The 18,006-nt window shown below is 33.9% G+C and overlaps 1 protein-coding gene across 1 annotated transcript in view; it reads left to right on the top strand.

The window, feature by feature from the left end:
- The first annotated feature begins 2,212 nt into the window (after positions 1–2,212).
- The window catches only part of NOL10 (nucleolar protein 10), a 108,102-nt gene continuing 92,308 nt past the window's right edge, over positions 2,213–18,006 (top strand). Inside the window, exons 1-5 of the mRNA XM_051976190.1 lie at positions 2,213–2,344; positions 6,097–6,142; positions 10,131–10,229; positions 16,021–16,098; positions 17,676–17,713. Of these exons, the coding sequence (XP_051832150.1) occupies positions 2,279–2,344; positions 6,097–6,142; positions 10,131–10,229; positions 16,021–16,098; positions 17,676–17,713 (327 nt within the window). The 5' untranslated portion in view covers positions 2,213–2,278. The remainder of the gene's footprint in view (positions 2,345–6,096; positions 6,143–10,130; positions 10,230–16,020; positions 16,099–17,675; positions 17,714–18,006) is intronic.

The following is an 18,006-nucleotide window of genomic DNA, read 5'->3' on the forward strand; positions in this document are numbered from 1 at the left end:
CCTAATAATAGCTTTTTAATTTTCAAAATACATGCAAAGATAGTTTTTAACATTCACCCTTGTGAACACCTTATGTTGTGTTTTCTCCTTCCTTCCCCCTTCCCTAGATAGTAATCCAATGTAAGTTAAATTTATGCAATTCTTCTAAACATATTTACCCATTTATCATGCTCCACAAGAAAAATCAGATCAAAAAGAAAAAAAAATGAGAAAAAAAAAAAAGCAAGCAAACAATAATCAAAAAGGTGAAAATACTATGTTGTGATCCACATTTAGTCCCCACAATCCTCTTTCTGGAAGTAGATGGCTCTTTCTTTTGGAATTGGTCTGAAATACCTCTTTATTGAAAACAGCCAAGTCTATCAGAGTTGATTATCACATAATCTTGTTGCTATGTACCATGTTCTCTTAGTTCTACTCACTTTACTTAGCATCAATTCATCTAAGTCTCTCCAGGCCTTTCTAAAAACCATCCTGCTGATCGTATCTTATAGAACAATAATATTCCTCAACATTCATATATTACATAACTTATTCAGCCATTCCCCAACTGATAGGCATCCACTCAGTTTTCAGTTCCTTGGCAGAAACTTTTGAATGAGGATCTTAGTCACTAAATGCCTGCTGTTTAGACTCCTTGGGTAGAATTTAAACTTATTTTGGCAATTCCCCTGTAATAACACTAACATGTATATAGTGTCTACTATGAGCTAAGTGCCTTATAGCCTTATATACTAAGCACTTTATATCTCACTTGATCTTCACAACAACCCTGGGAGCTATTATCATTCTTACACAGTTGTACCCTGAACCTTGGCATCTCTAGTGGATGAGTCCCTTTTTCTGTAGACTCTTGTTTCAGCTGGAGATGATGTCAGATGCAAGTGGAGATTCATTCTGAGATGTATTATTCTATCTCTCACCTCTCACATAGTCATATGCCTGGATGCACCACTTCCTTATTTCTGCTTTCAGAATCATGTTCCTTCAAAACTCAATGTAGATGCTACCTCCTCTCATAGCCAGCCTTTTCTGTTTGCACAGCTCTTTACCCATGTTATTCTATTTGATCCTTCCAATTATCCTTGGAAGCAAGGGCTTTTATTATCTTTGTTTTACAGATCTGGAAATTGAAGTCAAGAGAGTGTCATACAATTATTAACTATTAGAAGCAAGATTTAAATTCAAGTCTGAAAACTCCAGTTTTAGCATTATATTTACTAGTAACCTTATGCCTAATGGAGCCTTCTTTAGTCACTTCAATTGTTAGTTTGTTCTCCTACTCAAGGTACTTATTTCCGTACATGTTGTATCTCCCAGGAGAATATAAACTATGCGAAGACAAGGCCTGTCTTTATATTCCCAGAATTTTACGCAATCGCTTGAACCTAGTAAAAACTTAGTAAATTTTTAGTAAATTTAATTCAACTTACTAAATGGTACCGGTGCCAAAGAGTCAAATATATATACCTAGAGAAACAGGACGAGAAAATAGCTCGTTCTTTAAACGAACAAACAATCCTAGTTTTAGAGGATTGCAGACACCTTCTCTACCCCCAAAGAAAATCTTTAAGCAATCTTCTTGTTCGGCCATTTTCAGTTGTTCGATTCTGACCCCATTTGGGGTTTTCTTGGCAAAGATACTGACGCGGTTTATCATATCCTTCTCCAGCTCATGTTACAGGTGAGGAAACTAAGGCAGACAGCATTAAAGTGACTTTTTCCGGATCGCCCAGTTAGAAAGTGCCTGAGGCCAGACTTGAATCCAAGAGGATGAAGTCTTTCCGACTCCAGCTCCGGCCCTCTAATCACTGCACCACTCAGGTGCCTGTTATGAGCGTAGCTTGCACTAATAGAAGTTTAGCGTTTAGAGCACGACTCTGTGCTGTGGTCATAACACACCCACGGTCCTGAGTTTCGCTCTGGTCACTTTATTTTTGAAAACCCATTGACAAGGAGAGAAAGGGGAGCCCTTTCCAGACCAGAGAAACCTCAAACTAGATAAAGGTATCTAATCAACTACATTAGTTTAACAAAGCCAGCCGCGAAATAACTCCGCAAGCACGCCCTAGGAAACGCGAAGGGTGGGACGGGAAAGGAGGTGTTTCTTTTAATTTTCTCCGCCTTCTCTATTACTACAGCAACAGCTTTCAGTTTCCGGTCGCCGGCTTCTGGACAACGGAAGTGCGTCATAGGAGCGCGCCGTCGCCACTGCTCCTGGGCTACTGTGAGAAGTTTCAGACTTGCATGCGGGAGGCGTGGACGGGAAGGATCCACCATGCAAGTCTCTAGCCTCAATGAAGTGAAGATTTACAGCCTGAGCTGCGGCAAATCTCTTCCTGAGGTGAGTTTCGTGCCTTTCTCCCGGGTTTCCCGGCACTCCTTGGGTAGCCCGGGCCTCTGCCTCACGCCAGCTTTCCCAGCACCCGCATCTCATGTCCATTTTTTTCTTCCCCGGGCACGTTCAGGATTCGGTGGGCATCTTCGGGGCATCATCAGACAGAAAAGAGGCCTTTCGTACGGGGCCAGCGAGCTTGTGTGTACTTCCTATGAGGATGAGAGTGCTGGGAGGAAACTTAGAAAACATCTGGTTCACGTTCACATTTTAGAGATGATACAGACTCAGAGAAGTTATATGACTTGTCCAGGCTTCTTACACAATTAGTGCTGAACTGGGAGTATTCTATTTATCCTGTGCAGAAGAGAAGATGGCGATAAAAGTTAAATAATTAGAGATTTCTACAGGTGGAATGGGCTAAAGTTAGTGGCTATCTTTCTGCTGAAGTGTTCAACCCGGACGAATAAACCATCTCTGTGGATTTTTTTTTTTTTTTTAAAAGGGAGTTCTTGCTTAGGTAAGGATTTGACTAAAATGGTTTCTGAGATTTCTAACTCTTGGATTCTCTGATTTGAATCATGACCTTTGAGGGCATTTCAAGTTTGACTTTTTTTTTTCTTCCTGATTTGGCTTTTTTAAGAGCACCTAAAAAATTGCTTTTTATTTTTCCAAATACATGCAAAAATAGTTTTCAACATTCACTCTTATAAACTTGTGTTCCATATTTTTTCCTCCTTCCTCCCCTAGAGAGCAAGTACTCCAATATATATTAAAAATGTGCGGTTCTTCTATACATATTTCCACAATTACCATGAGGCACAAGAAAAATCTGATCAAAAAGAAAAAATAAGCAAACAACAGCTTAAAAAAAGGTGAAAATACTGTGTGGTGAGTCACATTCAGTCTACATTTTTTCTCTCTCGATGTAGCTAGCTCTCTCCATCACAGATCTATTGGAATTGGCCTGAATCACTTCATTGTTGAAAAGAGCCAAGTCCATCAGAATTGATCATGGCATAATTTTGTTTCTGTGTACAATGTTCTCTTAGTTCTACTTATTTCACTTAGCATCATTTAATCTAAGACTCTCCAGGCTTCTCTAAAACCATCCTCCTGATTGTTTCTTATAGAACAATAATATTTCATAACATTCACATACCATAACTTATTCAGCCATTCCCCAACTGATGGTCATCCCCCTCAGATTTCAGTTTCTTGCCACTACAAACAGGGCTGCCACAAAGATTTTGCACATGTCAGTCCTTTTCTCTTTCTTATTATCTCTTTGGGATATAAGCCCAGTAGTGACACTCTGGATCAAAGAATATGCATAGTTTGATAGCCCTTTGGGCAAAGTTCCTCAGTGCTCTCCATATCTCCATGGCTGGATCAGTTCACAGATGCACCAACAATGCATTAATATCCTGGTTTTCTCACATTCCCTCCAACACTTATCATTCTCTTTTCCTGTCATTTTAGCCAATGTGAGAGGTGGAAAGTGGTACCTTAGAATTGCCTTAATTTGCATTTCTTTAACCAATAATGATTTAAAGCATTTAAAAAAAAAAGCAATTTTGAAGGTTTATTAGAAAGGATGTGTTGAATTGATGTTGATTTGAAGCTCATTTTATTCTGAGCGGTTATAAGTTTGAGAGTATCTTTTTTTTTTTTGGCTGATCTCAATAATATGCTGATTATTGATAAATAATAATATGATGAGTTGATTTAAAGATAAAGGAGGCCATATAAATCATTTAGTCAGAAGAGATTGCTTTTTAGATACTTTTCTCTTACGAAATTACATGATTGTAATAATCCTAGTTATTTCCTGTTACTTGTGAGTTATCTATTTACTATCTCTTTGCTTTAAAGGCTGAAGAGATTATTCCAGCTCAGATTTATGTTGTCCAAGTCAGTCTTTTAGTTGTTTACATATCATCCTAAGTTGAATTTGACAGTGTTTTTGGTTTTTTTATTTCTTCTGTTTATATTGTCATTTTTCACTTTATCATGTTTTAGTTAATTAGAAACCCTGTTTTTTTGTGTATCTGACACAATATAAGTGATGCTATGGATTTATTTCAAATCATTATGCCTGCAAAATTTTAGTTATTCAGGTGTTTTTCAATAGTGGCTTCAGTATAATAACTAACTTCAGAGGATGCTTGTTTTCTCTTGGATAAACTCCCTTTATTTGTGTCCCTCCTTTAAACATTGTTATTTTGTAGTACAGCATTTCTCTTGTCTCTTTCTGGTGGGAATAAGATATTTATAGTTATTTGAAATAGTTGTACTTTCTTCTTTGTATCTGTTAACTAGAGCAGTACAATACTGCTACAATTTAGTGATAACTTTCAATTCTGTATCAACAATGAACCTTTTTAACTTCCTTTTGTAGCTTGATATTCAGGTATTATTCTGTTGTACTCTTTCATATATATGTGTTTCAAGAGTACAGTTATTTTGTATAGAAACTTCTGGATCAGTTGCCATTAGAGAAGTTTGTTAATTCAAGGGGATATTTTGAGAATTGAAAAATATAATATAGAAATGTTAACTTTGATCTGTTTTGCATTTTGAAGTTTTGCTCCCTAAGGTTAATTTTAGAAACTGCATGAAGAAAACTAAATATGACTTTTAGATTGGAAAACTGACAGTGGGGTAACAAGAAAGTTACATATTAATCCCCAAATCTTAAAAGTAGTGAGTAGTACCATTGATTTGTTGGGAATAGCCACAAAGGTATTTTTTTTTTTTAATTAACTGGTGAATTGTGCAGAATTGAAATTGTTAAACAGGATGCTAAGAATAAGGTTCATAAACTGTTGCACAACTTAATAACAATTTGTTTCTTCTCTTGGACTTAATTCAGAATATCCTTAAATTGATCATTGTGCTTCTTTATTGGTTCATATCACATAAAATAAATAGAAGTTTGTTTTTTTCTCAAAAAGCAACAGGGAATTTGGTATAACACTTTTTGGGGGTAACTGGGATTTTTTTTTTTATTTTCTCTTTTTTTAATTATCCTTTTTTAAAAATTATCCCTTTCTCTTATGGATTTACTTATTTTTTATTTTATTTTATTTTCCCTTTTATTATCCCTTTCTCTTCTGGACTTAATAAAATTATGAATTATTTTGTTTTATCTCATGATAAAGGTAACATGGTACTATGGAAAGAGTCTGAGGACTTTTGTTCAAGTTCTCCCCCTAATGCTTACTAGCTTGTGTGACCCTAAACGAGTCATAGAACCTTTCCGGGGTTCAGTTTTTTCGACTGGAAAGTGGAAGGGAATAATATTTGGAAGTTCTTTCCAAATTTAAATCTGTGATTCTCTCAATATATTGCCAGAGATATGTTTTTAGTACATCATGAGATTAATTTGTCTTTATTGGTATTCCTTCCACCAAAGCTGATAATAACATGTCCATATCTTAGTTGATCTTATGAATTATTAAGACTAATAGCTCAACATCATGTGACCAACTTTCTGATGATATATTTTGGAATTTCCTTAGTTTAATACTATACTGAAAACTTTTCCAGGTTGGTAGGTCTTATCAGAGCTTCTGTTTTGATCATTGATACCACTCTGTGAAGAGTTTAGTGGAACTTAATTGTTTTGGTTATAATTCAAAAATTTTTTCCCAAAAATGAGGTTCTATATTTTATAAAGTTTAAAATATACTTAAAAAAAAGTAGCTATCTCACTTTTGTTCAACATAATGATTATGAGAAAATTCATTTTCTTTTAGTGGCTTTCTGACAGAAAGAAGAGAGCATTGCAAAAGAAAGATGTTGGTAAGTTTATTTTTAAAATTTTTCCATGCCAGTATAATTCTCTAAGTTTTATTTGCCACTCAACATATAGAACCAAGAAGAAGCATTTCTTTTTAGTTAAACTCACATATAATTTGTAAATCAGTATTTGAATCACAAATCCTCTAGAAGCTTATTTGATTTTGGCTAAGTATGTGTAAAAAAAAGACTAAAATATCAAAGGTATATCAACTGCTTATTATATGGGAAATAATTTTCCTTAAATTTTTTGCTTTTTTTTTTTTTTTTTTTTGCCACATGTCACATATTTTCTTTAGATTGTTTTATCCTCTTTTTGGAAAGAATGTAATTGAAAAACTTGTTTGTTTTTTTTTAAACATAGTATCATAATTGTAAATACAGAGAGGACTTAGAGGACTTAGTATCAAGCTTGAAAATTAGAATTATAAAATTGAAGAAACATAAAAATTAGAGTCTAATAATATTTGTTAATAAATATTCAGTCTTATCACTTCTGTTCTGACAAGTACACCTCAGATTTAAACTTCCTTATTTAGATTTAATAGCCTCACTTTTTCAGCAAGTATTTATTGAAGAACATGTTACTTTATAATATCATGTTTGGTATTATAGTAACAGCAATTCATTTTGATAAATTTTTATTATATCTTATTAGGGATAGGGATTCAAATTGTAATTTTATTGTATAGACAGCTCCCAAATGCAGAAACTACTACTTTTACCAATAATTTATTTAATCTAGACTATTAACAACAAAAAAAATTAAATAGTACAGATTAAATCATAAATTCAAAACTGTGATTTATTTTAAAATATATTAGCCTTAATAAAAGAATGTCAGATTACTTTTTTGGGAGTCTCTCCAGTTGCTTTTTTTCCCCTGTATTTTAAATTTGTTGTCATTGCTATTATAATAATAATAATAGGCTGGAAGCTTTTTTGTTGCATGTGCACACACACACACACACACACACACACACACTTTTTAATAGTATTTTATTTTTCCAAATACTTGCAAAGATAGTTTTTCACCTTTACAAAATCCTGTATTCCAAATTTTCTGCCTTTTCCCAAGACAGCAAGCAATCTGATATAGATTGAACACATACAGTTCTTCTAAACATATTTCCATATTTGTCATGCTGCACAAGAAAAATCAGATCAAAAGGGAAAACATTGTGAGAAAGGAAAAAAAAAAGACTACCACCACCAAGAAAAAGTGAAAATACTATGCTTTGACCCACATTCAGTCTCCATAGTTCTGTCTCTGGATGTGAATGATTCTTTCTATCCCAAGTCTTTTGGAATTGCCCTGAATCTCTTTATTGTTGAAAAGAGCCAGATCTGGGGCACCTAGGTAGCACAATGGATAGAGCACCAGTCCTGAAGTCAGGAGGACCTGGTCTCAGACCCTTAGACTTCCTAGCTGTGTGGCTCTGGGCAATCACTTGATCCCAATTGTCTCAGCAAAAAAGCAAAAACAAAAACAAAAACAAAAAAAAAGAGATAAGTCTATCATAGATCATCACATATTCTTGTTGTTTTATACAGTGTTCTTTTGATTCTTCTCACTTCACTCACCATCAGTTCATGCAAGTCTTTCCAGGTTTTTCTAAAATCAGCCTATTCATCATTTCTTATAGAACAATAATACTCCATTATATTCATGTACTATAAGTTATTCACCCATTCCCCAACTGATGGATATCCACTTAGTTTCCAGTTCCTTGCCACTACAAAAAGGGCTGCTACAAACATTTTTGCCCATGTGGTTTCCTTCCCTTTTTTATGATCTCTTTGAGATACTACTGGATCAAAGCTCACCCTCTATTCTTTATTTTTTTTTTAAGCTTTTTATTTACAAGTTACATGCATGAGTAATTTTACAGCATTGACAATTGCCAAACCTTTTGTTCCAGTTTTTTCCCTTCTCCCCATCCCCTCCCCCAGATGACAGGTTGACCAATACATGTTAAATATGTTAAAGTATAAATTAAATACAAGTATACATGTCCAAACAGTCATTTTGCTGTATAAAAAGAATCGGACTTTGAAATAGTGTACAATTAGCCTGTGAAGGAAATAAAAAATGCAGGCGGACAAAAATAAAGGGATTGGGAATTCTATGTAATGGTTCATAGTCATCTCCCAGAGTTCTTTCACTGTCACCCTCTATTCTTAAAAAAAAAACCCAAACCCTCACTTGGTACATTGATTCTTGCTTGCTATTGTCTTATATCTCTCTTCAGTTTTATGAACTAACTCATACCCAAAACCATCTACATTCAAAATGTGCCTCTACTTTTCTTGTTTTTTTTCTTGACTCTCTTGTAATCTTGTTTCTGATCTCCACATTCAATTGAAATTGCTCAAAGTTACTATTGATCACTTATTTGCTAAATCTTATGTCTTTTTCTCTATCCTAATCTTCCTTGACCTCTCTGCCATCTTTGATACTGTTAATAATTATTTTTTCCCATATAATCTCTTTACTTGAGGTTTCGCCTTTTTTTTTTTTTTTTTTTTTTTTTTTGTGCTGTTTTCTTTCTTTTTCTTCTGGTTCTCCTTCTACTTGACTGATTCTTTCTTAGTCTTCTTTATTGGATTGTAACTAGGTCATATCTGTGGTGATGGATGACTTCCAAAGTTCTGTTCTGGACTTTCTTTTCCTTCTGTTCTTTTTCTCTTGGTGATCTCATCAGTTTTTATGGATTCTGTTATTTTCTTTAGGCTGATTATTCTCAGCCTAAAGTATCCAGCTCTATTTCTCTCTCCTGATTCCAGACATCACCAAATGCCTTTGGATTTTTTTTAACCTGGATGTCCTATAAACATCTAAATTTCAGCATGTCAAAACCACATCATTTTTACACCCAAACCCTCCCCTCTTTTAAATTTATTACTTTTGAGAGCACATTTATTTTGTCAGTCACCTAAACTCTCAACTTAAATCAATCTTAAATCCTCACATTTCTCCCTCCATACCTAATCTGTTACCAAGTCTTTTGTTTCTATCTTCATCACTTTTCTTATATGTGTTTCTTTCTTTCTCCTGAGACTGATATCCACCTGTGTAATCCCTTATCAACTAATGCCAACCTGGACTAGTGAAATTGTTTCTGGTTTGTCTTCCTGCCTCAAGTTCCTACTCCAGTTCATCTTCTACTTGGCTGTCAAAGTGATTTTCCTAGAGTATAGGTTTAATCATGTCATTTTAATTCTCACCTAACTTCAGTGACTCTAAGATCATATAGAAAGAAAATCCAGGTTGAAACCTTTTATATAAAACTGAGCCTTTTACTCAACTTTCTTTTCTTTTTCATATTTTAATTTCTTTCATGTATTCTACAGTATAGTGACACTGGCCTCTTTCCTGTTCCTGGCACAAGATACCCCATTTCTGACTTTCTCTATATTTTCATTGGCTATCCCACCGAGTAGAATGCTCTATCTCTGCCTCTTGGCTTCTTGACTAAAACTCGACCTTCTACAAGAAGCCTTTCCTGAGTTTTCTTAACACCAGTGACTTCCTTATGAAATGATCTTCAAGGACCACATATAGATCTTATTTTACCATCGCTGTTTATATCTTGTCTCCTTCATTAGACTAAGCTCCTTGAGAGCAGGAACTTATTTTTGCATTTCTTTGTATTTTCAGTGGTTAGCATCGTGCCTGGCGCCTAATTATTGGTGCTTTTGGATACAAACATTTATTTTTATTTTTTGCTGAGGCGATTGGAGTTAAGTGACTTGCCCAGGGTCACAGAGCTAGGACGTTTTAAGTGTCTGAGGCCAGAGTTGAACTCAGGTCCTCCTGACTTCAGGGCTGGTGCCCTATCCACTGTGCCACCTGTGCCCCAATATATTTGTACATGGTAATTGGGGCTCTTCTCCTCCTTCTCACCTCCCAGTGTAGAACAAGTAAATACTTGGTGAATTTCATGCAACTGTTCATAAATTTTTTTTTCTTTGTTCTGTCTTTCTATAGATATTAGGAGGAGAATTGAACTTATTCAGGATTTTGAAATGCCCACAGTTAGCACCACTATCAAAGTGTCAAAAGATGGGCAGTATATTTTAGCAACTGGTAAGTATTAATGTTTATAGAAAATATGATAATGAAATTATTCACTTTTTAAAAATCCATACATATTTATACAATTATCATTGCCACACAAGAAAAATCAAACCAGTTTAAAAAAGAGAGAAAGAAAAGCAAAATAAAATGCAAGCAAACAACAAAAATAGTGAAAATGCTATGTTGTGAACCCCACTCAATTCCCACAGTCCTCTTTCTCTGGGTGTAGATAGCTCTCTTCATCACTAAACAGTTGGAACTGTTTTGAATTTCATTGTTGAAGAGAGTCCCTTCCATCAGAATTGATCATGGCTTCTTGTTGCCATGTATAACGATCTCCTGGTTCTGCTCATTTCACTTAGCATCAGTTCATATAAGTCTCTCCAAGCCTCTCTAAAATCATCCTGCTGGTCGTTTTCTTACAGAACAGTAATATTCCATAACATTCATATGCCATAATTTATTCAGCCATTCTCCAATTGATGGTCATCCATTTAGTTTCCAGTTTCTTGCCACTACAGAAAGGATATGAACAGACAATTTTCAGATGAAGAAATTGAAACTATTTCTAGTCATATGAATTGGTGCTCTAAATCACTATTGATAGAGAAATGCAAATTAAGACAACTCTGAGATACCACTACACACCTCACATTGGCTATGATGACAGGAAAAGATAATGACAAATGTTGGAGTGGATGTGGGAAAACTGGGACACTAATACATTGTTGATGGAACTGTGAATGGATCCAACCATTCTGGAAAGCAATTTGGAACTATGCTCAAAAAGTTATCAATTATTCACTCTTAAGTATGTTGTAGTAATGCTTAGACATTTTGATAGTTATTGTTATAACATAGAATTTTAAGCACATTTCAACAAATTATAAGGAAAAAAGTTGCCAGTGATTATAGTTGTCCAACAATAGAATGGGTGACATTTTACAGGAATGGGTTCTTTGTCACGGAATATGTTTAATTAGAGTATATAATAAGTTAATACAATACACATGGAATCTGCTAACATTTATAGATTTAGCATTATTTCCTTGATTTTTTGTTTGTTTTTATTTCTCCTCCCCTTCTCTTTCCTCCTCTCCTCTCCTCTCTCCTCCCACTCTCCCTGCTCTGATTAGTGACATGCCAATGAACTTGGGATATTTTCTGTCATACATACATACACACACATACACACACACACACACACACACACACACATATGTATATACAAAAAATATATATTTTTGTGTGTGTGTATATTTTTTTTGGTTGAGGCAATTGGGGTTAATTGACTTGCCCAGGGTTACACAGCTTGGAAGTGTTAGGTTGTCTGAGGCCAGATTTGAACTCAGATAGTCCTGACTTCAGAGTTGATGCTCTAACCACTGCACTGCCCAGCTGCCCCTACATCAAATATTTTTATTGAATACAGGCATTCACTAGTCCTGAGACTGTCTGTTCACCTTCTTTACCTACCATTCTCTCTCCCTTTCTCTCTTCCCCTTCCCCACTTTTCCTCCTCTAATTCCTTATTACAGAGATGACCCTTATTCTTGAAGGCTATGGCAGTAGATTGCAAGTTTTCCCATGTTCTATTTAATTAAGTGCGTCAGTATGGGACTGAGGACAGTTGGCTTTCTCTCTCTGACCTGCTTAAGTGAAGAGAGGTTGCTTGTCAAGAGGTTGGTCATCAACTGTCGATTTTAATTTTTTTTTTTTTTGGGGGGGTCACAATCTCATGAGATCATTTGAATTATTAAAGTATTTGATACTCTTTTCTGTCTCATTGTTAGCATTGGTATTGCAGCTTCCCTTTTCTGCACTTTACTTTCCTAGTAAAATATTGTCAAGTCATGTTGAAAAATCAAAGAAATAATGACATGCTGAGTATACATCTATGAAGTGATCAGAGGGCTGAATGAGAATAGTAATTTGAAGAATGATTAAATGTATGTTAAATTATTTTGACATTTGGGAAATATGGTGGAAGCAACAGCTATAGTAGAGATCTTTTCTCTGGTCCATTTTGGATTTGTTTAGGGAAGTCAGGTCACAGAGAGCAGTCTGCATTCTGAGGCTCTTTTCTTTTGATAGTAGAGCTTTATACATAGCACTAAAGAATAGCACCACTTGATTAATCCAAGTATTTAACAATATTAGAACTACAAGGAACTGTAAGTTAAGTGATTTATCTAACATCAATCAACAGTGGAACCATATTTTTTGGCTCCTAGTTTAGTACTTCTTTATCGTAGGGAAGCTTCTCAGATTTAAGAATGGAACAAAAAGGAGGGAATATCTTACAACTAACAAAAAGGAGTTTGCTTAACTGTAACAGAAGAAATCCATTCAGAACAGGTTTAGGATATTCAGTGAAGATGCAGCACTGATTAAGCTAAGGTTAGCTTCTCTCTGTCAGTTTTGATCATGTCATTTAGAATTCTGAAGGAAGAGCCAGAGGTATACCAGTGGTAGGAGCCTTTAGTCATTCCTGATCTGACTAACTTTTGAGAATGGTTTCAAAACCTTTTAAGGAACAACTAGCTTACCATGAGCAAAACAAACCTTTAAGATATTGCTCTCACCACAAATTTCTTCATTAATACACTTTGATGTATATGAAGGAATGAAACATTTAACTATCCTTTGTAAAACACTGGGGATACAATTAGGAAGTAAGATAATCCCTGCTCTTAAAGAGCTCACGTACTCCTGGGGGAAATAGCACATATGGAACTTTTTCTGTTACAAGTCAGATGGAAAGATTCCTTTGGGCTTAGGCTGCAGCCACAAAGCAAATGATTATGTCTCTTCTTTTTTTCCCCTCAATAGCATTTTATTTTTCCAAATACACATAAAGATAATTTCTAACATTGATTTTTGTAAGGTTTTGTGTTACAGATTTTTTTCTCTCCCTCTCTTACGTCTCCCTCCTCAAGACAGCAAGCAATTTGATATAAGTTAAACATGTAAAAACACATTTCCATATTTGTCATGTTGTACAAAAAAAATTAAACCAAATGGGGGGAAAAACACGAGAGAAAAAGCAAGCAAACAAATAAAAAAAGGTGAAAATACTTTGCCTTGATTCATATTCAGTCTCTATAATTCTCTCCCTGATGTGGATGGCATTTTCCATCCCAAGTCTATTGGAATTTTCTTGAATCTCTGCATTTATACCTCTTCTTTAATGGCATTTCCATGAACTAAAACCTTTTCTGTTATTGAGATTGATCCATTTACCACTGCAAAGGACTCTGGTAAAAAGAAGTTTCTTTTTAGGGTGTTAATGAGCAGTGTTTTTAGCATCTGTAGGAGCAGCTTCCAGATTTTATCTCTGTAGGGGCTGCTTCTTCTGATGTTGGCTGTGGATATATATGGGCTAGTAGCCCTATTTGTTTGCAGTATCTGTTCAAAATACAGTGATGGGCAGGCTGTATAACTAGTTTTCTTTGACAATGGTTAGCAGATTGATAGAATGTCAGCATCATGAGAATGATGACCATTTTGTTTTATCTTCTTCCTGCAAAATGCCTGATTAAATGCTTCTCTTTTAATTTTTGTTATTTTGTTGATGTTAATAAAAAGAATTTCTTTGAACTGGATTATCTCATATTTTTCAGGGAATCTTGTATGACCTATACATGCAATTTCCCTTGTTGAAAGAGACGCTAAAGTAGTATTGTGCTTTTCAAAATCAACTGTGGAGACTTTTTTCTTTGTCTAGTGTTTGGCACAGGGCCTGCCTGGTATCTAATGATCACTTAACAAATGATAATTGATTATTTTTACAATCAACAAACAATAAACACAGTGGTATCGTATAATCTTTATATTAATAGTCAGTTTTGTATGATGATGATGATGTGGTTTACTATGGAATATCACTTTTTAATTTTTAAAACTCTTTTTACAAGTGGTATTTCATTCCTTCCTCACAACGAGCCTATGAGGTAAGTATTGTTATCTCTTCTTTATAGAAGAGGGAACAAAGGTTCAGAGTTCTTTATGACCTGCCCTTGATCATATGTACCTATTAATTTTCAAAAGGCTTTGACTCAAGGTTACCCTGACTCCAAAGCCACCTCTTTAACCACTACACAATAACTAGAAAAAAAAAATTTTTTCTCATTTTTAGTTATGTAAAAAAAAACCCATGAAAACTTTTTTTTTTTGCTGCTTTATTTGATCCAGAATGTATCTTATATACCTACACAAACTTTCATTTTGATACATGAATACCAAGCCCAGGAATTATTTCCAAAAGGAGCAAAAATCAAAGGTCATCAATTGAGAAAGTGAAAATTTTAAGTAAAAGAGAGCAAATTATCTCATTTTTTTAGATGATTACCCAGATGTCTTAGCCTTGGTCATTCACTTGAAATGGTGGGAATATCATTTTTAAAAGGGTTACTTATCTCCTTCTAATCGTCCCTTATGGAGGATTGTATTGATATCTTTTTAGAATATTCTCAATAATATTTTAAGTATATAGGAAAGTAGGCGTAAGAATTGATAGTTGTTGGTACTTTCTTATTCATAGTAGTAAATTTTGAGATCCTTTTTTTCCCACCTTTGATTTCATTCCTTCCTTCAGTTACCTTGAAAATCAACCTGTATATCCTATGTGCCAGATGTTTTATAGTAATGTTAAGAATCTATTTTTTGAAAATAATGTAACATTTATTGGTATCACTTGATGTTCTTTTTTGGATTTATTTAGTTTTTACATGCAGTACTTGGTTTTGTAAAAACACAGAACCATTCATTTTCTTATCTTTTCTACCCTTAAATTTTATATTTGTATTGCTTAAGCTGTATGTGCCTATGATCATTTATACTAAGTATAGTATTACTTGTTTTTTCTCCCTCTTATTTGTAGAAGACATAGTTTATAAAGTGTTTTCACATGACTACTTTAGCCTCACAAGAACCCTCTGAGTTCACGTGCAGATATTATTTTTTCCCCAGTACAAAGTTGTTCTAGATACTTAATAAAAACTTTTTGAATACAACATAATCCCCATTTTATAGGTAAGGAAATTAAGTGTGAGAATAGGCTACTGACTTGCCTAAAATCACATGACTGGGAAGTAACTGAACAAAAGACTTACACCCACATCTTTTAATCCCCAGTCCTCTGTTTTTCTCTATTGTCTTAATCTGCTTCTTGACAATGAATTGATTCAAAATGAAAATAAAGATTATTGATGTTTGTGCTAGTTGATATGGTTATTTACAGTAAGGGGGCTTTTTCTTTGTAAAGTTAAAATTTATATATTTAATCTACATGGATTTTTAGATTTGATTATATTAAAATTTGAGACAGTAGAACCCAATACTCTGTTAATGTTTGCATATCTTTATTTTTTCTTAATTTTCAAATGGAAATCTCTTAGAAAGATTACTATTAATAGGGGGGCTAACAACTCATTGATTATTGGCACTTCTGAAATAACAAAGTGGTAAAGATAATTTTCAATTGTGAATAAATCTCTCTTAGCAAAGATGGCAGAAATTAAACTGGTTTAAATTGTATGTCATATAGTAGGAAGAAAGTGGAACTAATTGGTTGATGACAATAAGAACTTTACTGAATATACAAAGAGTAAAGAAGAAAGATTCTAAGGGCCTGCGTCACAAAATGTATATTTAGAATGTAAATAGTGTGAATTTTGATAACAGGAAACTGACCTGCCTTGCCATTAGATGATTCTATACTAAAATTAGCATATTGTTCTTTCTTAGCCATGAAATGTATGCAGTTTGGTTTTCATAATATATTAATTTTGTGTTATAGGTACTTATAAGCCACGAGTTCGATGCTATGACACTTATCAGTTATCCTTGAAATTTGAAAGGTGCTTAGATTCAGATGGTGAGTGATGTTTAATGTTTGTCAACACTGTTTGCTTACTTTCTTTTCCTCCTGACTGCCTTCAGTGGAAATAAGAATCTGTAAGTCTGCCTGTTATTGAAGGAAGAGAGAAAAAGGTATGGCTAAAAAATTGAAGCATATTCTTTTTTTTATTGTTTTTTTTTTTTACTGTTTCACCAACTTAAATATTATCAGTAAGTAAACGATTCCCAAATGTCTTCCCAGATTTGGTACAACATTTCCCAGTTCTTGTTAGATATCTCTCTGTGGATATTCTGACATTCTGAATGAACATGTGAAAATCTGCTCATTTTCAATATTTTTTCTTCTACTGATGTCATACAGTTGTAAACTCAGAAATAGCTTTTCTCATTCCTGTCTTCTCACATAGTTACTTACAGTGTCCTGTATTTCTACCTCTGCAATGCCCTATCTCATCTATATAAAATGGGCAGGATAAAGTCACAAAGCAATATCCAAAAGGAAAACAATTCCTAGGTTCTCCTGCCAGATTCAGACAGTAGATTTCTTCTTCCCAGGCAAATCACAATAGGGAAAAGTGTGAAAAGTCAAGAAATTTTGTGTGTGTGTGTGTGTGTGTGTGTGTGTGTGTGTGTGTATGGAAGTGGAAGTAAAATTGCCTGGCATTCTCTGTTCCCTATTCTGAAATTTTTGCTCATGCCTATACCATATTTGGTGTCTGCATATAGCAGATGAAAAATAAAAATCCCTCATAGAAGGCATAACGGGATGAATGGAAAAAAAATATTAAGCATTTAATATTTTCTAGGTATGGTGAAACCATATTCTAATGATTTTTTTCCTCATTTTCCAAAAGGATTTTGGAATTGGAAATAATAATTGACTCAATACTTTTTCAAAATTTCTATCCATTTGGTATTCCATGATTGTGTGAAATACCATTTTTTGAAAGTACAGGGAACTACCTTTTTGTATTGAATAATTGGCTTCAAAAATTAGAAAGAAACAGAATGAAGAGAAGTGAAATGATGTGAACTCAACGGTTTAATTGACATGATAGTCCAGTAGACATAGGACAGTGCCAGTTGGTTGATGGTGAGAGTTTTTGAAGTCTGTAAACCCATTTGTTTTTGTTTGTATTTGCTACAGTGTATAAATGATTAAGTGGAAATTTCATTCTTGTTTTATTATGAGGAGAAATGTTGGAAATACTATAGTTATGTAGCTTATGAGTTAAGACAGATAGCCCTAATATGCAAGTATGTATTTGCATATATAAATGCAAATCTACATATTTCTATACCAAATCAAATATTTAAATGAAAATTTATATGTGCACGATACATAAAATATAATTTTATGCATATTAACAACATGCACATTTATATATTATATATAATCACATTATGTATGATATAAATATTATATATACTATATGTAGCTATTAAAGTTATTATTTAAATTATTCAAGCTTAAAATTGTAATACCTTTTAGGACACCCTATATACATATTTATATATGTGTGCATATTATTGTTTTCTTTGGATTCACAAATAAATATTTTATAATTCTGTATTTTTCCTCTTGTTTTTCAGTTGTGACATTTGACATATTATCTGATGATTATTCAAAGGTATGTTTAACAATATTAATTTTAAAATTATTATAGTTGGATAGCATGATATAGAGGAAAGAGCCTGGGTGTTTTGATGTATACCCCTTCTCTTACCACTAACTTCAGTTAGTTTTTCTCAGCTCAGTTTCTTCTGTAAAAATAAGGGGTTAGACCACATCATTTCACATCTTATTCTAGCTCTCTCATTGTGTAGAATTTTAAATGCAACATCTTATAAACAAAGAAGTACCTTTCTTTTGGGTGTCTGCTTTGCTTTAGGTAACATAGATTTATTGGAACCTTTTTGAGAA

Source organism: Antechinus flavipes, chromosome 2 (genome assembly GCF_016432865.1).
Source record: "Antechinus flavipes isolate AdamAnt ecotype Samford, QLD, Australia chromosome 2, AdamAnt_v2, whole genome shotgun sequence".
Taxonomy (NCBI): Eukaryota; Metazoa; Chordata; class Mammalia; order Dasyuromorphia; family Dasyuridae; genus Antechinus; species Antechinus flavipes.